General features: G+C 49.1%; 1 protein-coding gene across 1 annotated transcript; it reads right to left on the bottom strand.

Moving 5' to 3' along the window:
* Positions 1–5032: 5032 nt before the first annotated feature.
* Positions 5033–23764, bottom strand: GCH1 (GTP cyclohydrolase 1). Its single transcript, NM_205223.2, has 6 exons — positions 23380–23764; positions 14178–14287; positions 11933–11988; positions 9106–9137; positions 8046–8130; positions 5033–7182 (listed from the first exon to the last, which is right to left on the bottom strand). Exons 1-6 carry the CDS (start codon positions 23678–23680, stop codon positions 7056–7058), a joined length of 711 nt encoding a protein of 236 aa, NP_990554.2. The 5' UTR covers positions 23681–23764; the 3' UTR covers positions 5033–7055.
* Between the last annotated feature and the right edge of the window lie 721 nt (positions 23765–24485).

The following is a 24485-nucleotide window of genomic DNA, read 5'->3' as shown; positions in this document are numbered from 1 at the left end:
GGGGGGGGGGGGGGGGGGGGGGCGGGGGGGGTTAGGGTTGGGCTTGGGGATCTTGGAGGTCTTTCCCAAGCTGAATGATGCCATGAATCCCCTGGGTGAATCCATGCTGACTGCTCCCCATGACCTACATGCCCTTCAGGAGTGTGGAGATGGCGCCAGGATCAGCTCCCCAACACCTTCAGGCTCCCTGAAGGAGTCACCTTTGCCCTCCTCCCATCCTCAGAAACATCCCCCGATCACCACGGCCTCCCCAAGACTACCCAGAGTGACCACGCAATGGCCCCATGGGTGCATCCCAACAGCCCCCAGTGTGCACATCCATGTCCCTCATCAGCTCCAACTCCAGCTGAGCATTGAGTGCAACCTCAGCAAGGCTCCTGCTATTTCAAGCTGCTCCTGGGCAGTGCAGGCAGGGCCAGCCCTGGAGGGAAGGACTCATCACAGTGCTCTATCCCACCCCAATTACCCTGCCCAGGCTTGGCTGCACAGAGGGCACCGACCACACTGCGTCGTGCTAAGAAAAGCATTACCTAAAACCCAGCAAGATGCTTTTTTCCTTCCATAAACAGTTTGACTTTCCACATAGGCGCGTCTGCAGTCTGGATTTGAAAGCACGTGTTTGTTGTGCTACCAACGAATGAAAAGGGAAAGAAAAAGAAGGATGGGGGAAAGCCCTTGGATGGAAAATTGGAGCTGGAAGGGCTGAAAGGGCTCCAAGGGAAATCTGCAGCAGTTGTGTGGTTAGGGAGCGTCCGCAGGTCCCGCTGATGGGCTCACTGGAAAGAGGCTTAAAAAAGGAAAAGCAAAGAATTATTTCCATGCTGCTGGGAGGAGGTGACGTGGATCAGCCCCCCAGCAGCTGAGGCTCTGGGGTTGTGCCATGCTCCAGCCCTGTCTGGCCGCTGAGCTGTGGCTTTGCAGCCCATGCCCAGCTGCTCAAGGTGAACTGCAGACCAGAGAATGGCTGAGCTTGGAGGGACCATCTAATTCCAACCCGCTGCTCCTGTCCTCCTGTGTCCTAAACACAAACTCCCCACGCAGGTGCAAAGCACTCCTATTTACCAACAAGGCTACAGCCCCTTGCCAGCACCAGGCAGGGATTTCCCATTACAGTTTAATATGAGCGATAAGGGCTCTCGCAGGTGAGATCTTCGAGTTGGAGGAAATAATAAACGCCAGCACAGGGCCGGCAGCAGGGACATGACATCACAGCCTCTGTCCCCTCCCCGTGATGCAGAGCCATGCCCCTAGGAGCGACGCCAAGTCCTGGAGGAGATGGAGCACCCAACGTGGGGCTGCAGGAGCGGCTGAGGCTCTGCAGGGCTGTTTGGCAGCACCAGGGGTGACCTCACTGCCGGGCTCAGCAGTCCCCAAGCTATTTTTCTTCGCCTGCCCACCAGCAAAGGGAGCTGCAAATAGCTCTGTAACACAAGGAGGGCGCCGGCATCTTTGGCAGGTGGAAGCAGTGCAGGGGGACAGCGGGTCTGCCCTTAGATGCCCTTTGCCTTGGGGTGCTGGCAGCCCTGGGACGGCCTTTTATCGGCCTCTGAAAGCCACGGGGAAAGGCAGATAGATAAGGACTACCCGCCATATGCCAGCCTGAATGGGTGCCATAAATCTCTGTGTCTCCACACCGGCAGCATTTGCAGCCCTGTGAAGATAAGGCCACCCCGCACACCCCAGCAAGGTGCCTGGGTGGATGCTTATGTCTGTTTGTATCAGCAGCCCCTCATCTCCGTGCAGTTTGGGGGCAGGGTCCCGGCGGCGTGCAGCAGGAGATGCCCACAGCTCTGCCTCTTCTCTGCTGGGGGCACAATGCTCAGCTCAGCCACAGTTCCCACTTCTGTACAGAAGATACGGCCTTTTCTGAGCCCTGCAGCTCACGGAGATGGGGCTGGGCTCAGCAGAGGGAGCCACAGACTGTGCTGCTGCCGAGCCTGCTCCTCCCAGCCCCGTCTCTGCATCTCGAGGTGTCGATCTGTGACCAGGGCTGCAACAGCAGCCTGAGCATCACCAAGCCGAGGGGGCAGGGTCTCCACGACCTGACTCGTTTTGCTTTATTGCAACAGCCTTTCCTGTCCTCCTTTCCTTCCTACCTTCCTCCCTGCCATCCCCATGTGCTAATACCTCCCTCCATCCAGCTCACCTCCCCGGTGAGCAGTGATGGGAAGGAGGACCCAGCCAGATGTGCACTGTCCCGGGCTGACTCCCCCAGGCCTCTGAATTCGGGTCCTAATGGAAAGCATTAACACAGCTGGAACAGGTTGCCCAAGGAGGCTGTGGATGCCCCATCCCTGCAGGCATTCAAGGCCAGGCTGGATGTGGCTCTGGGCAGCCTGGGCTGCTGGTTGGCGACCCTGCACATAGCAGGGGGTTGGAACTGGATGAGCACTGTGGTCCTTTTCAACCCAGGCCATTCTAGGATTCTATGACTTGAAAAGCAAACACATCCCACCAGTGTGTTATAAAGGTGATCAACGGGGCATATGTTCAAGCTGAAGTTTTTTGGCCTCCCAGTAATTAACTTATCCACAGACCCCAAACCTGCAATATTTATGGCTAAAGGATGAACCCAACCTCCTACACTCTGGTTTGCCTGAGAACCTTTTGAACAGTTTGGTGGATCATAGAAGCACAGAATGGTTTGAGTTGGAAGGGACCCTTAAAGGCCATCTGGTCCCACTCCCTGCAGTGCACAGGGACACCCACAGCTCCATCAGTGCTCACAGCCCATCCCCTGACCTTGGCTGTCCGCAGGGATGGGGCACCACCACCTCTCTGGACAACCTGTGCAGTGCCTCACTGCCCTCATTTAAATGGACCTGTATAATCCAACCACTCTTATGACAGACCTTTAGCTTTTGCTTCACTGTTGCCATCAGATCAGTAACGCAAATGGAGCAGTGATGCCTCCTCTGAAATATTCCAACATCAGAATCACAGAATAAAGCTGATCAAAAAAGCCCACCGAACCTTGCTTTGATATCCTTTGGGTTATTATAGCAAACTTTGGCTATGATGTTGTGCGTGGTGATTTAATTGATGTCCCTGTTACCAGCACGGCCCAAAACTTATTAAAAAGAGCTTTAATGTTTCATATCCTCTCGACTACCAAACCATGACCGCAGCTTTAAATACAACTGGAAGGCAGGCTTTGCAGCAAGCGTTCACTTGCGTTCATTTCCAAGAGTTCAGCAGAAGGGCTTAGCCAAGGCTCAAAGGGCAGAGCTGACTGCAGTGTCTTTCCCAGCACTGATAACCACACAGAGACAGCAGGGGCAGAAAGCAGAGGCTGTGTAATGAACAACCCGAGCTCATTAAGCAACTACGAGCTGCTGGAAGGTTGCGATGGCTACATAAAGCCTCCAGGATCATTCAGTTTGGAAATGACCTCTAAGATCCCCATCCCCAGCCTATCCCCACTGCCCACGTCCCTCAGTGCCACATCTCCACAGTCACTGAGCACCTCCAGGGTCGGTGACCCCACCACTCCCCGGGCAGCTCTCTCCTCTGGGCTCTGAGCCGTAGACTTACAAGCTATTTTTTTCACCTCAATGAAAGCAGAATTTCACATGATTACAAAACCAGGGAGGTTCCTTTCAAATCCCACACTGTTGGTTTTGTTTCTGTTTTGCTTTGTTTTAAAGGCAGGCAATAGAAAATCTCCTGCAGAAGCATCTGCTTTGCCCAAAAGGCTGTTTCCCACCATAACCACCAGCTTCAACACACAACAACAACAAGAACAGAACCAGCTCCACTTCACAACAAAGGCAATTCTTAACAATGCTCCTGGCGCTTCCCATGAGAGCCATTTCCAAACAGGACAGGCCCTTTAGAAGAAACACACGAGGCTGGAGGGTCTTCCCATTCATCACTCCTCCGTTCGTGACTGCCACAAAGCTCACCCACCGAGCTGGCTGCACCCAGTGGATCCCCCATCGCCTGTAGCCCCAACATTTGTGAGTGCCTTTTCTCACCCTCTTCTGTTTTACCCTGTGCTTTGACACAGAGACGTAGATGAGAGACGAACAAAGTGATGGTGGCTTTCTTAAAGGCATTGAATTCCTCCTCCTTCCTCCCGTTTGCTCATCCAGGCTACCATCCCTTCCAGTGTCTTGATTCTGCAAGTCTTCTTTATTATTCTCAAGGATTCATCCCTGAATTTCAGTGCTATCTGCGTCCCGTGAGGACACCAGAGCCAGTTCCTTTAACACAGCCTTCCCACCCCACAGGAGCAGCTGCTGCCACCAGCTGAGCTCACTGCTTTACAGGGAACGTGCTGGGCTGACTCAGCCAAGGCAAAGCACAAGACTTCATCCTGAAGGTCTGAGCACACCTGCATCTTTTCTGCTGTTAGGATATATTCATTCAGGCAAATTGAGCACAGGAGCATTTAGACTCTCATCCCTGGTGGACATTGCTCGTTTCACAGAGGCACAGCCCTGGTTATGGGGCAGCAGAACTCACTACTGCATCCTCCCCATCAGATCACAGAATGGGTTGAAAAGGGCCATACTGATCAACCAGTTTCAACCTCGAGATCCTTGACTCGGCTCCAGCTGGAAGAGTCAAGGACAGAGGCTCTGGTCTATGGAGAGGCCTCCAATGATGCCTTCACCAGGGCTTCAGTCCTCAAAAGGACTCTATGCCCACACGAACCCCAGTGCACACAATGTCCTCCAGAGCAGACACTGCTTCCCCTCTTCCCATTGCTGAATCCTCTGATACTGAAGACCAGAACGAGGAAGGTTACAGCAACCTTGAAGGAAGATGAGTTTGGGGTGAGTTGTGGGGTTTTTTTCTGCTGCTCTGTCAACAAACAGGAACCTACTACTGCTTCAGAACTGAACATCATCGTTACAAGGCTGGAGCACTCGTGAGCACTGAAACTACAGGGAAATAGTGGTGGTAGGTGGACAGCTGGACTGGATGATCTTGGGAGGTCTTTCCAAGCTTGGTGATGACTCTACAATCCCACCACCCACCTCATCCTGCGATGCCATCACCTGCCAGTCACCAAGGACGCTACCACTCCAAAGAATAATAACTGTGCTTTAATGCAACAATGAATGTTTTTGAGACCATGGACACTGATGCGGTACAACAGCAGGCTGTACGTTCCATACATATAGACACACTGGTTGTCGTTAAAGCTGATGTATTTGACATGAGCCAAAAAAAGTGCACCAGTCTTACAACAAATAGGGGAACAAAATCCAAGGCCACGAGTATAGAAGTATGTTTTAAAGACTGTGGGTCACGTGGAAATAAAAAACAGCAGTGGTGCAACGTGAACTTTATCCTGAATAGAGATAAGTGGTTAAAACACAACCATTTCACTACCTCAGGAGTAAGATTGTGTTTCACAAAGCCTTAACTTCAAACTACTAGAGCAAGCAGAGAGAAACAAACATACTTTTGCACACCTCTTTGGTCCCCAAGTTCTCCTTCCAGCCTAAAAAGGAGAGAGTTTTACGTTGAACTTCAAGCAAGAAAGACTTAAGGCTTTTCATCTGGATGTGTGAAACCCAACGCTGAACTTGAGTGGCAGGATCTGCTGTCTGTCAATAAGGAGAACTAAAGCCATAGAATTAGTGTATTTTGTAAGTGTGCAGCACAGCTCGTTCACGCCAGCAGCCAGTTCTATAGCACCTAACTCAACAGGTCTAGCTTGCCAACCAGGAGCCATGCTTCAGGTCAGCATGCTGAGCATCTCGGGATTCATATTCAGCAAAGCCAGGCTGAGGATGGGGAACTGCACTGCAGGCATCCCACAGCACAGCTGGCATTGTCTTTGTTTTGTCTCCTGTCCTTAGTTTAAGGAGGGTGGTTTTCATTTGCACACCATGTTTTCCCAATTAAGAGTTACACAACTCCCATTAAAATCATCACAAAGTATAAGAAGTTCAACCCAGTCCATCTGCCTGAAACTCTCTGTACCAATGCTGCCACATACAGAGGTTGCCACACAGACAGAAAACTGCAGTTTAATTCATTTTGACGCCCCTGGAAACGCTTTTCTCAATTGCTCTTATGAAAGAAGCTGTAATTTCAGGTTGCTTTGCCCTGGGATGAACTGCCAGCAGGCAGAAACACAGCGTGCTCTGCTCAGGATTTCAGTGCTCACCTTTGGTCCAACGCTCGGGATGCAAACCTTGAAGAGCAATCCTCATTTTGAGATCAAAACAGATCTACCTTCTCAGTCTACCCGATGGAAACCCAAGGAGGAAAACTTAAAGACAGGAAAAAATACCTCTTTGGATATATCAGCTCTTTGCAGACAAATTCTGGGTCTTCCTCCCCCAACCCCATTAGAGTTTGCTTAAAAACAGTACGAAATTGGCAGTGAAAGCGGTGAGACATCCGGAGGCACAGAGAGAAAGGGGCATAAAACCCTTTACATACTGAGATAAAACTGCATTCCAAATCATTTAGAAGTCAATTCCCTGCATGTTAAGAGGTTAGGAAAAAATGTGTTTTAAGTTCCCAGATACGACAAATAGAGTTAATACCAGCAAGAATATAAAACACCACCAGAGGTAACATCTCAAAGAGGTATAACAGACATATCCAGACACTGAAACAGCCACTGCAGGACTTGTAATAACGTGCACCCAGAGACCATTCAGAACCATCCTTTGCACCAAAGGTACAGTATTGGCAGCATGTAAGTGGTCCTACAAGGATCCACAGCCGTTTGCATCCTGTGCTGCACTGTATTTATTCCACTAACAGAACTATTTCATAAATATCCAGTTCATTCCCAAAGCACGCTTTCCTCCTCACAGCAGTACACCCTGCATGGTAGGTGGAAAGAACCACATTGAACCCCCTACGCGTAGCCTGTAGTTCTGCAATATCAGCACAACTGGAGATCCAGGAGCAGCCAAGCTCACCGCTACACGTTTCATTTGCCATCACAAGTCTTTTACTGAACAAAGACTATGACAACAGCTCACGACGACTTAGTTTAAGAGTGTGTTGTAGGAACAAGTAAGAACAGACGGCGACACCGGACAGAACAACCTCCAGAGTGCATTCAGAGAACAACAGCTTCAGCTCCTGATGAGCGTCAAGAACTCTTCACGGGTCTTTGGGTCTTCCCGGAATACCCCCAACATTGTGCTGGTTACCGTTTTACTGTTCATTTTCTGTACCCCACGCATTACCATACACATATGCCTAGGAGAAAGGAGAGGAAGTCAGTAAATGAGACGTACTCTGAAGAAGTAAGAAGTGTCACGAAGACAAGTGTTTCCTACAGGGTCACATTAAATTCTGTGGAAAAATAAAACCAGAACAAAACTTCCGTATCTAGAAAGGGAGTCAACTCTTTGGAAGGGTAGATAACAGCAGGACAAGGGGAAATGGCTTTAAGTTGAAGGAGGGAATATTTAGGTTGGATGTCAGGGGGAAGCTCTTTACTCTGAGAGTGGTGAGGTGCTGGAACAGCTGCCCAGAGAGGCTGTGGATGCCCCGTCCACCCCTGGAGATGTTCAAGGCCAGGTTGGATGGGGCCCTGGGCAGCCTGGGCTGGTATTACATGTGGAGGTTGGTGGCCCTGCCTGCAGTAGGGATTTGAAGCTTCATGATCCTTGAGGTCCCTTCCAATCCAAGCCATTCTATGATTCCATGAATGGCAAACTGTCAGAAGGGCCCGTGGATATCAGCTGTCCTCTGGGACAAAGAAAGTCAAGTTCTCAGCTTCTGAGTGCTGTTTTCTCTCTGTAGATCCTAGGAAAATCCCACCTTTCCAATGTGATCATCACAAGGACATGCTTGTTGCTAGACTCGAGCTCTGCTGTACTTGGGGATCCTGTGCAAATGGGACAGCTGACCCAGCTGTCAGATTTCTGCAATGGTTAAGGCAAGCCCACACTTTAAACAGCTCCAACCCCTTGCACTGAATGGGCCAAGATCACTCCTGCCTACCTCCTCTCTGCCTCAGGTAAGCAGCACACAGCTTAGAAGAGCTAAGAGGCAACACGCAGCAGCTCTGCAGCACGCAGCTGTTATCACACCCAGAGCAGCTCGGAGTAACTTACGTAGCTTCGATCACCACTCCAACTCCAGCGGGCTGTAAGGCTTCTGTGATGGCTATTGCAATTTGTTTGGTAAGGCGTTCCTGGACTGAAAGGATAACAGGGAGTTCAGAACCACTGTTAAAACCGACAAGCTTAAATGCATCATCCGCAAGCATCCTCACTTCCAAGCATGCCTGTCCCTTCTGCTCCCTGCCCCTAGCCCAAGCTCTGCTTTCTCCAAATGAACTTTATTAATACCAAACCCTACCTTATATTTTGTACCTTGGAATGGATCTTTTATTTGCTTGTTTATACTGGGAGTCATCTTCCATTATGTGTTTGCAGGAGTTTGTATTACTGTGACTTGCAGTTATGGTGATTATGCAGTTAGATTTTCTTGCTTTCCTCTTTTATTTTGTTTTTTAAAATATTTATTCACTGGCTTCACTGCTACACCATCCACTCCCTACACTCACAGCTTCCCTTTATTTTAAGAAAAAGATACAGAGCTTTTAATAAAAATTGAGGAGCAAATTAAGGGAGGCTATTGTCCTCCAAAGCTTCACTTCCTGCAGCTATTCCCTGGTTTGACACCTAAAGCTCACTAAGACTTCTGTTGCCACAAACAGGCCAAATTCAACCACACTGAGAGCAGGCTGAGCCTGATCCAAAGCCTTGGAACAGCTCCTGTAGCCTCCTCTGCTTCTCCAGGGCAGCAAGCTTCCTTAATATGGCAGCCCTCAGTTCATCTCTTCAGACATCACTTGTTGAAGGCACGTCCAATTATCTGGAGGAGAGCACACCTCCGGCAGCATCCAGCAACTCCAGCTATTCCTTGCGGCTGTATCTTACATTTATCCCCCGAATCAGTTCCTGCCTACACTCATTTTCATAGGCACATTTTACCCCTCAGGGGAAATGCAGAGGCTAAGGAAGAACACAGATGAAAAACACCTCTTCAAGAACACACTGTTCTCCTTCACCCTCTCAAATCTGAACAGCTGTAGTCCACCTATAATTCCTGGTACCTCGAGCTAGCAAAGGGCTGCACAAGCAATAAGAAGAAGATCCAGTTGTTTACCTTGTAGTCTTCTACTGTATATCTCCACAATCCTAGAAGAGAAAAAGACAATTTGTTTTAATTATTCCTTTCTGAATATTGCCTGTTCTTCACAGTTAACTTTCCACTACCAACAGATCACTGTACTGATCAAAGCTCTTCCTGGAAATCCACAGGGCGATGCTTCTGCTCAGCCCCTGGTTGGCGTGGCTCAATGAATTCCCTTCCACACTGCTGGTTTTAGTGGCAGGTACCCCTTGTCTGCCACCCTACCATTTTAGGGGCAGACCTATCACTTCTCCTTAGAGCTTCTTTGCTTTGGTTGTTACTTCTGAAGTATTTGTTCTACCACCCACTTGGATCACAGACTTGCAAGGGAATCCACAGCCAAAGACTCCCTGAAAGCTGATCCTAGAGTTAACAGACTGCCCACCAAATGCTGTTTTAAGGATGTTTGGATACTGGGATTCCCAGAAGTCTACTGGCCTTAAGCAAGAGATGTTCTAGATGCCTGCATTCAACCCCAGATTTAACTGAGAGCTATGGGAAAATAATTGTTATTAGACGTGGAGGTTGGTGGCCCTGCCTGCAGCAGGGGGGTTGGAGCTTGATGATCCTTGAGCTTCCTTCCAACCCAAGCCATTCTGTGACCCCATGATAAAACAGATACTCTCCACCCATCCTTCACATTTCAGTGCAGGGCTCACCTGAGTGCTCATCTCTAACAGGGTTTCAAATGCAAGCCATCTGCAGAGCAATTCAAGCGATGGTTTGAGCACCTATCAACACAGTGCTGAAACCCACATATTTCAAGAGAAAAAGTCCACGGCTGCTCTGTGACTCAGCGAGTTATTTACGCAGACCATATGCATGCAGACCAAATGCTTAATTACACGTCAAGTGGCCATGTTAAAAGTTGCTCCAGAAAGATTCAATGCCCATCTGGTCAGAGCAGACAAAAACCAGACCCTGGCTGACAGCCTGAGGCATTGCTTACAAGAAACATTTCTGACAATGAGACTCGCCTGCTGCTTTGGAGAGGGAATTATATGCAGAAGGTCCCCTCCAGAAATGAAATGGCTGTGTAACAGCTATTCTGAACAAAGCAACATAATGTTTAGATATTCAGAGAAGTCCCATAAGCATGTCTGTGTGAAAACAGAGGTGGCGTTATCAAACCTGAGCCTAAAATCCAAGGAAAAGTGCTTGTCTGCTGAATGCAGGTCATCCCGATGGCAGGAACACACCACATTAGAACTAATCCTATTATGAAAGATTAGGTCTCCAGTACCAACAGCCTCACAAATCTTTGTGTGAACACTGGTTGCATTATAGAGGGCAAGAAAGGGAAGCACTATTTGGCCTACCGATCTCCTCATGGCGAGTACACAAAAGCAAGCAAGGATAGAGCAGATCTGGTTATACAAGAATCTAATCTTTTCATTATTGTAGGATATGGAAGTTTTACCCTCACTTGAAAGAAAAAAAAAAAAAAGGGCAATATTTAACTTATTTAACCTTTAAAGCACAGTGCAGGAAGACGTGCACGCATCCAAACATATTTCATACTGAGAATAAATAGTGGGAAGACTGGATGCTTCTAGCACCACGTTGCCACTTGCATTAAGGACCATTCAAGACGGTTTTAAATCAGCAATTCAGAGGTGATTGCAGGATCCCACCCTACAATACCAGGAGGCAGCTAAGTGCAGCCATGGTAAATGTCTACCATGAAAATCTAAGCATTTAACTGCTTCAGCCTTCTGATCAGGGCAAACTGCACTCCTGCAAGCGCTGCTAGGAGATGTGAAGCTGCTTGCCCTGCCATACGAGGTCAACTTCAGAACGTGACCTCCCAGGGCCCCTCTGCTTCCAACCCAAACTCACTGCTGAGCAAGCAGAGCACGGAACAGAAACGGCTGATCTTAAAGCACGTCAGTGTCACACACTGCGCATCTCCTACCCGCTAAGAAAACCCGCAGGTGTGCAGATTTACAAGGCTAATTCCCCTCAGCGTGATCGGAACTACGGAAAGATTAACAGATGTATCAGGGCAAGTGTAAGTGTGTCCTACGTGGTCTTTCTGGACCACAGCCAGTGTTTCCAGGTTCACTTGCTGCAACACATCCTTCCACTCAGGTGCCCAACCATCTGCCCAGGTGAGGCGTCTACCATCATCTACCATCATCTACCATCATCTACCATCATCTACCATCGCCCATCAAATCGTCACCTTATAACACAGCTCAGCAACAGCTGATCCAAGGGCACGTGCCAAGGAAAAGGGTATTTTACACAAGATGTGGATTTCTCAAGTGTATCTTCATTACTTTCTTTCTAAAGCTGAGCCTTAGCAATAAAGTCTGCCCCACTGCTCTCTCAGAAGGCATAGAGAGAAAGAAAGAAATGTCAGATGGAAGCTTTGGATTCAGATCCACACGGTGTGTTCATTTGCAGTTTGAGATCCCAGCTCTTATCAGTCCGTATACCTGCAGATCTCTAGCTGCTAGAGATCCTCACTGTGCCTGCTGATCTGCCTTAGAACACAGCCAACACTCTCCACTTCTTCTTGCTTCCGTGTTCTCTTTCGACATCAATGTGTTGGATGGACGTTATGGCTCTATTCCAATCAACTGTGATATTAATTAACACAGAGCTCTAAGACTCATCTGTCCTCTCCACACACACACAAACAAACGTGTAACGCTCAGGATTGGTCTAAATCCAAATCCAGGACACAAAGTGTGCTGAGCTTCAGAGGGGGACAAGATTAGCCAGATTAACACAGTTAGCACAGCTTGGAATCCTGTTTATAAATTAGCATCACTTTCATTACATTAACACTTACCTCGCGAGCTTGCTGAGGCCAAGTACTTGTTTGTTAGGAAGATAGCCAATATGTACCTAGACAGAGCAGAACAAGCCATTAGCAGAATGAAAACCAAACTTCCAAATGCGTGTGAAACTCATGCATAGACAGTGAGGTGTGCATGTGTCCCAGAAGTGTGAGCAGCCCAGAAATCTTAGCGTGTGGGAGGAACGAGCCTGAAAAATTAACTGTGGAGCTACCAAAGGCCGTAATGCCTCATGAGGTCAGTGCCTGGTGCAGGATAGGTTAAGTGTCCTGAGGCAGGGGAGGAAAATCACAGCTCTCCAAGAGTCAAGGCTTATGTTCCAAGTCTCAGGAATGCCACAGAGTACTGCTGCCTTCGGGCACAAAAAGCAGTACTTATTACTACTCGGTGTAGCACTGCCCATCTGACATTGCCGTGCTTTTCTCTCAAGTCCTAAAGTGAATAAATGAAAGGGAGAGAGAAGGACTGTGATTCCAGTAAAGGATCTGATGGCAAGAAGTACTTTGCCACCAAAATCAGGCTGCACTTACTGCTGTTTTTTCTACTATTATTGTTTCAATGCCAACTCACGTGCTATCAGCAGTCCCATACATCACTGTACAAGTCAGCCAACTTCTGCCCTGCTTATGGGCTTACTGAACACTCATCAGGAACATGTAACTGCACTAGGCTGAAATCAGTTACGGAGTAGAAAAGTGCTCAGATCTGAAGGGAGAAGGAATGGCATTGAGCTTCCCGTTACACAGAAGGCTGCTGAAATGAAGTGGGCTTACAGTAGTAACAGATTATAAACTCCCATTTGTGTCACTGTGTCAGAGACTTGAAAAATGAGCCAAGATACGGTAGGGGAGTATCAGTGTAGGATTCTGCCTTAGTGCTTTGCCTGGAGGCCCCACCTCGGAGTCCTGTTTTGCTGTACCTGCAGGTAGAGGTACCACAGCACACCTAATTACCTGGCTAACTCGCTCATTCCTATCACTTCTGTTGGGTAATCAACCCACTGACACCTGAAAAGACACGAAACATTTCAGATGAAGAGACAGAACTCAGAAACAAGTGCTGAATCGTGTTCCCCACAGAGCAATCTGTGTGTCTGCGTGTGAATTCCTGGTCTTTATTCAATGGAGAGCTGCAAACACAAGATCTGCTGGTGGGTATTTGCAGCCTGTTTGATGTACCCAGCAGGAGAACGGTCAGGCTGAGAACACTTAGAGGTGTACCCAGGCATTTAGCAGACCAGTAAATGAGCAGGACCGACTCAGTGCTTGGGAGGTTTCTCCAAAGCACACGGGCTAAACTGCTGGACGTAAAAAGGAATGCATGTACTGCCACAGAAGTAATGAAGTGAACACACGCAGACCGAGTAACCAAGAATCACAGGCGAAACAGAAAGCTTTCACAGAAACAGAAGCTATTTTGTTCTCCGGTAGAAAATGCTATCAGTAAGAGAAGACAGCAGAGGAGAATGAGCTGACTCAATAAACAGTTGGTTTCTGTTTGGGTGTTTCATTTTTGGGGGGCCGTTTGCTTGGAACATTTGTGGTGCTGATCGCATTTTACAGATAACAGCAGTTGCTCCTCTGGCCCCGTGAGTACTCAATGGTAGAACAGATGGATCAAAAGAAGGTCCATCCTTCTGTGCTCTTACAAGAGAGAAGAGGCTGAGGTTCCCAGAATCTCCAACACTGAACTGTTCAAGTTCACAGACATTGAGTTATTTTATTGGTGGTGGGGATCGGGAGGGGGGTGTGAAGGTGTTGATGCCACCATTTGAAACAGCAGCTCTGTTCATGGGAGTCCCAAGCCACGCAGCCTCCTGCTAGCCCACTTAATAGGGGGCTGCTAATCAGAAGCTTGCTCCATTCACAGAGGCACTGGATAGCTCTGAGCCAGGAACTAAAGCCGTGACGGAGGCAGCGTGCAGGGTGAGCTGGTTTAATATCAAGATGACTGCCCTCGAGGCTTGCTGCTGCTTCACAAAGAAGAGCTTTAATGTGAAATGTCAGAAACCATTAGATTAGTTAGACTAGGAAAGGTTGAGCACAGAGCTTTAAATCCAAATAAAACTCACATTAAGGAGGTCTTTCTTATTTGTATTCTCTGGAGATTAACTTTTAGAATCATAGCCGTAAGCAGTAAATACTTACAGCTTTAAAAGCTTTGTAGTTATAGCTACAAAGTCTTTTACATGTGCCTTGTATCACGTACTCCCACGTTTGTTTGATGAGGAAGAGTTACCTTTCCAACAAATGGAACGAGGTGATGCTCACACAATGAGAACATGTCTATGTCCTTCACAATTACCATCTCATCGTGGTCTTCGTCAAAGATGGCATCATTCAGCACATCTGAAATTAAACATTTGCATTAAGAAAAATACATGCACAAGCATGGAAGGTTCTTCCAGCCAATATCTCGGAAGATCTGTGGCTCAAAAGTATAGATTTTAGCTATGGGGAGCAAGGAGTAGCATCACGAGCATGCTTTGGTTTGGATACAATCACAGCTACATATATGCTATGTCAAAAGTCAGTCTACAGTGTTCCATTTGAACAATAGTTTGTGCCCAGGTCGGAACAAATCTAGCCTTTGTGGAACTGCTGGCATCTAATATCAATTAAAACTACAGCCCATCGAGCCAGCAGTGAGGAGCAGAGCACATCTCTATACAGGCTTCCATATCACAAGCACATACCACAAGCAAAGCTGGGCCTTAGGTTTGAGAAAAGCTCAAGAAATGGTTGAGAAATCATCAGAGTGGTTTCTGCAGCTTCAACACCAGCATTGCTATCCTCCAGGATGCTCCATGCCCAAACGATACCCTTGCATTTCACCCTGAAGCACACCAGCCAGCAGCTGTTCAGGCATAGGCAGCAGTCAGAAAGATCTGTAGCCAAAGATGAGGGGGATGTTTGCTGTTCTGCACGGAGAGCTAGCACGCAGTTGCTATACTCAGTCTGAATTCTGCATCTCAGATATAACGGACAATTAATATGGAGAAACCCACAAAGAGTTGGCTCAGTAAGGAAAGAAACACATAGCATGAGGCTTTGCTAGTCCCAGAGCTCAGCACAACAGATCCTCAGTTGGTTTTCCAGATTTAGCAGTCCCCTAACATTAAAGTCCCAGAGCAGTCCTTCAGTTCAGGTTACAGCAGATTACTGTGGTCTCCACAAAGGCTACAGTGAGCCAGATCATGTTTGGAGGGGTTCAAAGTAGAACAGCCCCAAGGTAAGGGAGACTTTTAGGAGACAAGAGACAATAGCTGTATAGAAAACAGAGGAAAACAAAGCAAGAGAAGGGACAGAAGGGCTGACAATCAGCACGAGGAGCTCTGCAAAGAAGTCAGCTTGAAGCCACACACGCTTGGAGTCATCTCCAAGAACCAGAGTAAGACCCACCATGGCAGCAGGGGAACAAGGGGGCACTCTGCTTACACAAATCTAATAGCTGTCACTGCTCTGCTTGCCTTTATGCCTTCCCCGACATGTACACACACCTAATGGCCACCATCTGTTGTCGATACGTATCATCATCACGGAGCATTTTAATTTCCTGCTTGCTATCAGCACTACACAGGTAACCCTGGAAACTGTGCGCAAGATGTTCTGCCTGCGACGCACGTCCTTCCCAAGAAGGGCTGGCGACCTGCAGAACAGCAGGGCTGAACCCCAGAAGGCTTCTGAGCAGGGACAGAGGGCACGGAAGAGGCCAGGAAACAATCCCATAAAGGCACATAATTTTTGTGCTTCGAATTTACAGCCCAGTTTACAGCAGACACTGCCGGAAGGATTTTGGATTCCATGGGAAGCACCATGCTGTTGTATTACTATGAGTGCAGCCAGAAAGAGACAGAATTTGGAACAGAGCAGGCTTGGAGGGCAACAAAGAGAAGCCACAGCAGTGATGCAGGTTCTCAGCGCTCACGCCATGCTCTGCAGATGTGCCATTTCCACAGCAGAAAGGCAAACAGTGGTTTCACAAAACCCGCTGCTATGCCCAGCACTGATCAAACAAAATCCAAACAGATCCCAGAAGCATCTCCAGAGCAACTGGTGCTGTTATTAGACCACCAGCTTGGCTCACACCAGCACTGCCAGGAGCATCGGGGCCTGATGTTAGATATGGATTGACGTCAGCACGCTCGTGGGGCGGAATGTTCAGGACAATCAGAAACGGTCACATTCTCATTATGAGCCACCGTAATGTGTGACAGCACTGTGTCACACAGCAGAAGGTAATTCAACACGGAAAAGTCTCATATTAATATACACACACACACATAAATGCATGCGTATACAAACTCATGGATGAAACATATATGTAAGTGGATCCTTAGAGGCTTCATCCAAGGGGCCAAGATCAGTCACCAGAATCACAGAATGGCCTGGGTTGGAAGGGACCTCAAGGATCATGAAGCTCCAACCCTCCCACCACAGGCAGGGCCACCAACCTCCACATGTAATACCAGCCCAGGCTGCCCAGGGCCCCATCCAACCTGGCCTTGAACACCTCCAGGGATGGACGGGGCATCCACAGCCTCTCTGGGCAGCTGTTCCAGCACCTCACCACCCTCAGAGTAAAGAACTTCCCCTGACATCCAACCTAAATCTTCCCTCCTTCAACTTCAAACCATTTCCCCTTGTCCTGCTGTTATCTACCCTTGTAAAGAGTCAAAGAAGGAAGAGCTGTTATGGAGACAGCTGTTACCCTATTGTAGGGCAGGGGAAAAGAAGACCAAGAGACCCATCGAGTATCACACAGGCAACTTCAGGAAAAGAAATACATCCCTTCCCACGGCCAAAGCAATTAAATAGGTGCACGAAGGTCATCCCTCCTTTTTGCATATCCTCTGTCAGGTCACGGCACCTTGGGCAGCAAAGGAAGCTTTAGAAGCAAATAAGCGCATAGATTGTTGTGTCAAGAATATAACCACAGAGCTGGAGGGTATTTCGTACTTCTCATTTACACAGGTCTCGTCAATTTTGCACAAGATCTTCTGAATATCACTAGCAAGGTGCAACCAGGCGACAGATGAGAACTGCTCAGCTGCAAAACTTCTGCAGCTGTGACCACAGCAAGCTGTGTCAATTGGAACAGCCAGCACCTTGAGAAGGAGGGCCAGAACCCATAAAGGAAGGAAGGAGCTTTGTGTTAACCCCTCTGCTGCCCCTTCACCACTGCCAGGTGATACCAGGGAGACAGAGGCAAAACAAGAGGTGAGACAGAAGGCCAGTACCTGACTGTGCTGTGAGAGCAGAGCTCCAGTCAGCCCTATCCTGCTTGAGTCCTTCCTGCTCACTTTACAATCTCAGCACCCCCATACACACAGATCCTTTCAAATCCAAGCCCTGAGTTGGCATCAGATGAATCAGGTAAAGGTAGCTGAGCCAAGATGCTGGACTGAGTCCTGCTGTGCCTTAACTCAAAACTCCCTCCAAGTGCCATCCGTGTAGTCCTTTTCTTGACACGGAGGATAAGATTTGCACATCCTGAGCTTACAAGGAGGCTGGCACATTCACCCACAGTCTCTCGGCCCCTTGGGATGACAATTTCCCTCAACTCACCCTGCTTTTATTAGTCACAGCTGTGCTCGAGCGCTGCCACCAAGCCCTGTCAGTGCACCAGAGGAGCCTGCAAACATCACTGCTTTCATTCTCTGCCACCCAAGAAAAGCTGAGGGAACTTTTTTTTTTGCTTAAACCCAGGTGCATCACGTTAAGGAAATGCAAAGATCTGGATAAAAATACACAGCTGTATGGAAGTGAACAAGAACAAACATGGAGTTACGGACAGTTATTCCAGATGATATGTCCGCCAGCTCAGATTTCAAGTCCTGATATGGAAACCTCATTGAGCTGTTAAAGCCTAAACAGCCATTCCTGCTGCAACTCCTGAAACAGATCGGAATTAATTTCCCCCTTTATCTTCCTCAAGAGTTGATAAAAAAAAAAATAACAACAACAAAAATCAGAACCGGATGGAGACAGAATGAGAAAGACCTTTTGGGACTTTGCGTCAGAGCTCAGCAAAAAGACTTGTTGCTATAGAAACTATTTGCATAGCTTTAATGACACGGGAAAGCAAACGCACCTCTGGCAACCAAAGAAGATGGAGCCCACCCAGCAGCTGGCTCCGTAGGTGAAGGGATTGGAGGATGACAGCCCTCTGTAGAGCAGCACTGTAGCATTTCAGATGCCTGGTCTTGTCTAGATCTTACAGACGGGAGTCTGAGATGGTTGTAGGATGCTCTCACCATGAGCTGAGTTGCTTCACTCCAAGGAGGAAGCCAGGCTAAGGATTGCTCACTGTAAGAGGGACGAAGTTGGTCTCAGATTTAGCAACCCAGCTCCTTGAGCTCAGCCATAAGCACAAGGCTCTCCCTCCGCAAGGCTCCAGACTGCCCTCACTCACACGGTAGAGGTGGAGGATGCTCCAAAGAGCCCAGAGACCACAGACAACCTGTTCATTGAGACAGAATCAGCTGAGGCACAACAGCAGGTACGATGGGCTGGCTTTATGGGGCAGTTCCTCTCCATCTGAGAAGAGATGGAACTGACAGAGAAGAAGACCTGAGCTAATAGATGAAGGCATGGTAGGGAAGCCAAGAAGAAAATTGCTATAAAATCTTTCAGTTGTTGCTAAGTGGTAAGATCGAGAGTCCAAACTGGCTGTTTGTATTTATTCATGCATCAATAGTAGACAAGAATTGAAGCTAGAGAAAACATTCCAGCCAAGCAACACAAGGGAATTATTGCAGCTTTTCCGTCCTGAAAGGTACCAGGAATTTATTATGCATAAAAGGAGGAAAATCAGGCTAGAAAACTCATTCATATAAAGAGAGTTTGTATTCCTGCAGAAAGTTAATGACTTCAGGTTGCTAAGGCAGAGGGTGGACTGGGTATGCCAATTCCCAGCTGAATTACCATCTGCTTTAAGAAGTCTTGAACACCTCTAGAAAGAGACTCAACCTAAGCTGTAATGAGGCTATTTTAGCCGGCAATAAGAGTTCCAAAGCTGCAGGGAATAATTAAACAGGCATTAGCACCACGTGGCTTCCTTGCCATCGTATACCTTCCCAACAGGAAGGAAGAAAAGCATCAGAAAAAAAAAGATTTACAAGTTTATGACTAACACTTCCGATTCCATCACTGCCACACCAGAGGACTGCAAACAGACATTCTGCTTCAGAAAGGAACGTTCTCTTCAGAAGCAAAACTTAATTCTTCAGCTGCCAGAAGTTATACATCTGGTCCAGCTCTTCTACAACTCACAATGAAGAACTGAATAAGGAGGAAAAGCACCAGGGCTGCTCTGCTAATTCTAGCCATCGACTTCATGGATTCGTTTACCCTCTTATAAAGAGGCTCTCCACGTTGCAGAGAGGGATTGAAGTCTATTCATATGAGATCAGCCATTGCAGACTCTCAGATGAAGCTAAGATAAGGTCTGGAAGTGATTTTTTGCCAATACAAACATTAATAAGAGGGAAATCAGGGCTATGGAGATGCTCCTCACCCTTCAGTTCAAAGAAACAAACCACAGCCATACTGCCAACACTGCTGCTATTTAAGGTCATACATCAGGCCGTTGTATCTGTGAGAAGCAAGAGAACCAGCAGTGCCTCACTTCCAGCAACAAACCCCTGAAGCAACTCATCAGCTCTCAGCAAAGGGCAGTGCTGCTGATCAAACAGCCTTGTTTGTTTAAGGCACTGCCTATTTCTATGCAGAAACGCTTAGCACCTGTCACCCACAGCAAACTGAGTAGGCTTAGAAAATACAAGCTTACTCCATTGCTGCATCTATGGAAACAACAAAACCACAGAGGGATGAAGGTGAAGAAGAGAGCACTGAGGTTGCTTTTATTCTCACCTCGCTGTAAGAGAGCACAAATTAATGAGAGGCTGCAACACACACAACTCAGCAGGTGTTAATCTATTGGTATTAGACCTTGCTTGACCCATATGGTGGTGCTCAACAATGGAGTGATGGCACCAATGGACAAAAGGAGGACAACTGATGTCATCTACCTGGACTTCTGCAAGGCCTTTGATACAGTCCCACACCATAACCTTATCTCTAAGTTGGAGAGATGCGGATTTGAAGGGTGGGCTGTATGGTGGGTAAGGAATTGGTTGGATCACTGCAGGCAGAGGGCTGTGGCCAGGAGCTCTATGTTCAGGTAGAGGCTGATCATGAGTGGTGCACCCCAGGCTCTTGGGACTGGCACTCTTCAACACCTTTATCAGTTAATGGGATTGAAGGCACTGGCACCAGTTAATGGGATTGAAGGCCAAATTGAGCTAATGGGGGACACCCAGCCCATGGCAGGGGTGGGGCTGGGGCAGCTTTTGTGACCCCTGCAACACAAACCAATCTCTGACTCTATGACTGTAACAAGGTTAAACACACAGAAAGGACAGCTGAACCTCCTAAGACAAGAAGTTAAGACAAGTTAACTTCCCACTGTAGATGTAGGGAGCCTCTTCAGCTTTGTCTGATGTCTCCTGCAGGGTTGTAAAGGAGCTGGATCTGTTGTACAGTGTGTTGTGTTGAGGCTAACATCTTTGACATGTGCTGTTTCTGCAACTCACCAGACTGATTCTGAAGTCTTCAGTTATGAGTTGGGCTGCAGTTCTGATTTCCATACATCCACCCATGTACTGCATATCCTAGAATGGCTTGGGTTGGAAGGGACCGCGAGGATCATGAAGCTCCAACCTCCCTGTAGCATGCAGGGCCACCAACCTCCACATTTAATACTAGACCAGGCTGCCCTATGCACACATTTATGCCTTGTAGCATTCATAGTCCAATGGACAGCGCTTCCAAGCATAATGTTAAGCATTTATTGAAGGAGGGACAGATCTCCCCACATTCTGCCTTCGTGTGTTTGGCAGATGATTGCCTGAATCCTGGAATGGTCTGGGTTGAAAAGGAGCACAATGCTCATCCAGTTCCAACCCCCTGCTATGTGCAGGGTCGCCAACCAGCAGACCAGGCTGCCCAGAGCCACATCCAGCCTGGCCTTGAATGCCTGCAGGGATGGGGCATCCACAGCCTCCTTGGGCAACCTGTTCAGTGCGTCACCACCCTCTGTGTGACACCACCCTCTGAACAACTATAAGGATGCTGAAAGCTGACAGCCAGCTATTAACAGCCCAGATTACCTCGATTAATCAAAAGAACATACTCGTATTTTGTTGTCATCTGCTTGCAGAATGAAGAAGCCGATAAATCTGACCCTGACTCAGGGAAAGAAAATATGTTCTTGTGTGGTCACGCAGAAGCACTGGGTGAAATGAAGTGAAACTCTTGGTATCTTGCAATGGCTACAAATACACACATGCTCGAGCATAAACTGCTGGTGTTTGTAGATCTGCTCCCCAGATGGATTTTACCTGAAACCCCCAGGGGCACCCATGCTCCTCCAATAAGAGTTCGATTATCTCCACCATAAAATGAGAGCAATGCATTAATTTGAATATGTTTTTGTCAAGGTGAGAGCTAAGGATTGGGGCCTTAAGAAACAGCCAGGATTAATGGGAGAACACATCTAGAAAGAACACCGAAAGGCAGGTTTAGATATTCAGCAAATCAACTCTGCTGATGGCTCTGAAATGCAATATTGACCAGCTGCAGAGCACAGATAAAGATGAATAAATGTAAACCAGGAACATTGTTATTCTGCACTGTCTGGCCAGGAAATACACCTGCAACAGAAGCTACGTCAGGTTCTGTGCTACTCACAGAAAGCTGAATGGAGAAGAAGGGCAGAACTCAGCCATAATCCTCCCTACAATACAAAACTTTATGGGAGGACAAAGAAGCACGACAGCTTCCAGCATCCTGACTGCACTCAGAAGCTCTCAGTGGCAAATCAGAGCGAGGCACCATTCATTTACGAGCAGCAGGCAGCTTAGCTGTGACCAACCACACAGCCCCGTTCTTGCTTACTGGAGGAGAAGCCTCAGTCAGAAACACCAAACACTGCAGATCTCCTCCAGTGTACTTTTCACTGCACCCTGTCCAGCCTTCCCTAGATTACACAGCTTGGGAATACATTTATTACATCATTTTGCATTCCTGTACCGTACGGAAAAGTAAAGTTAAAGTTGCTTTTTCCCCCCCTCCCTACCCAAGGTGGTTACCCAAGCAGAAGGCTGACCTGAAGACCTGTAGCTGTACTTCATTCCCTGCTTCAGACTGCCTGGTTTTCAGCCCTGTGTTTCACAATGTGCTCAGGACCTCCCATGCAGAACTTAACTCCACACCAATGCACAACTTCAGCCATCAGACATTTTGCTGGCTGGTAAGGACTGGTCCATCAGCTACAGCTTTTCCCCCTCCCATTTCACCCCTAAGAGCAGGAAGGGCAGAAGCACAAGGGAAAAGTGGCTGGGGAGTAACAGGACTGCCCAGCCAACACAGGAAGGGACGCCCGCATCACTGCTTCCTCTCATTTCCTAAAAGAGCAGCAAAAAAAAGCAGCCCAGGGGCACAGCACCTAAGGGTGACAGTAACACATGGATAGAAACAGTGTGTAATGCAGCTGCCACCCAGCATGGCCATTCAGGAGGGGGTACCCAGAAGCACTCTGCTCCAAGAAATGCAGGTCAAATTGGGCCAGATGAAAACCAGCATCCTTCGGGATCCAGCAGAGCAAAAGTTTGGGGTAAATTAACAGGGACCTGCCTGGTTTAGCTGCAGCAATACTGAGAGAAGAGCTGAGAGACACAGCAGTGGGGTGGAACTAAACAATCACTGTGGCCCTTTTCAACCCAGGCCACTCTGTGAAAGACAGCAACCTCCCAGCATGGAAGTGTGTTCAGACGAAGACAAAGCTGCTAGAACCAGGCGGGTTGAGCCTGAGACCTCCCGTATCACAGAGCAATAAGTGCAGCCCCAAGGGGGGGAAGCACACAGAGGGTCGTTGCGTGAGACCTCGATGAGGCTCCGTCCCGAACACCGCGTGCGGTGCGACTGCACGAGAGGAGAACGCAGCACCGACGGCCGGCTGTGAACCTGACCGCCAGGCTCGCTCCCAGAGACAGAGCAGACGCTCCCAGGGTGAGCCGGGACGTGACACCGCAACAGGAAGAATTGCTCAGCGAGTCAGCGCTGGAAGTTACGCGCAGAAGGGCTTCGGGGAAACGAAAAGGGAAAGCGAAGCAGCAGGGCGCGCTCCGGGCTGCAGCGCATCGGGCTCACAGCCCTGCTCGGCTCCGGCGCAGCACTCGCGTCCCTCATCCTCCAACCGAAACTCACCTACGACGGTCGGAAGGAGCGGAAGGGGAACTGGAGGGGAACTCCCTGGTTTCCCAAGCCCCGTATTACGGCACGCACTGAGCTCAGCCCTTACTGGCACGGCTAGGAGGAAGGCAGGCGAGGTGAACCCCCGCCCCAGGCGCCCCTCCGGGCTCAGCGCGGCCGCCTACCCGCGATGGTCTCCTGGTAGCCCTTGGTGAAGAACTGCATGGCGGTGGCCGCCCTCCAGGGCGTCTTCAGCAGCCCCTGCCGCTCGGGGTCCTCGCCCAGCGCCCTCAGGATGGTGGTGTACGCGGCCGCCAGGCTGGGCAGGCTCAGCTCGTTGTCCTCCTCGCTGCGGGGCCGCTCTCCCCGCCACCCGTCCCCGCTACCGCCGCTACCGGCGGACACACGCGGCTTCTCGGTGCCCAGCTTGGGGGAGGGCGGTCCCTCCCGCCGTGCGTACCCGTTGCAGCTCCGCGCCGCCGCCATAGGCGCCGGCAGGGCCAGCCCGGCCGAACGCGCTATACGAAACCCACCCCCCTCACACCCCTCCCGCAACCCCACCGCACTCCCATCCGACTGAGCGCAGCAGCCCGCTTTATACCGCCCGCGCCGCTCCCATTGGCTGGCGCCGCTCTTACGTCACCTCTCAGCCCGCCGCTGGGATCCGGGTTCGAGGCCCGGGCCGGCCCTCCCGCCGCCCGCAAACCGCCCGTGGGGAGCACGGAGCAGCAAAAGGAGGGATGGGGGGAAAGGGGAAAACGACGTGGCCGGGGTATGGGGCTGCTGCCTTCAGAGGGTCTCGGGATGTGTCAAACAGCGTTTTTCCCTGACGGAAATACATCATTCATTCAGTGTGCAATTACACACTCACCCATTGGGCAATGAAGCCCACTGAGAACTCCTTAAGGGAACCACTGCTGTGCCAGAATGGCTGGGGAAGGGCCTGGGCAGTCCTCTCCAGGTCAAGTGAAGCCATCTAAAAGGTGTTTCTTAAACGCAATTCCTGCACCGACAGCTATTAAATGGCAGAAACAAATGACACGCTGTATTTTTCCCCCATTGACTCAGGTAGGGCACCGAGCTCAGCACTTAAAGTCTGAGCTGACAAATTCCTCCTCCTCAACCCATCCGCGGCGATTTGTGTCCGCCCGACGTCTCGCTAAGAGCTCAGGCAGGAGAGCAATGCAGATCAATAGCACCATTAGCACTGAGCCAGAGCGTGGCCCCGGCACAGCCCTGAGCTCTCCATCCCAATTCTGAACCACGGACGGCTTCTGCTTCACAAGTGGAG

This window comes from Gallus gallus, chromosome 5 (assembly GCF_016699485.2).
Source record: "Gallus gallus isolate bGalGal1 chromosome 5, bGalGal1.mat.broiler.GRCg7b, whole genome shotgun sequence".
In the NCBI taxonomy this organism is placed as follows: Eukaryota; Metazoa; Chordata; class Aves; order Galliformes; family Phasianidae; genus Gallus; species Gallus gallus.
The sequence above is the reverse complement of the archived record's forward strand: the minus strand, read 5'-3'. Positions and strand labels throughout refer to the sequence as shown.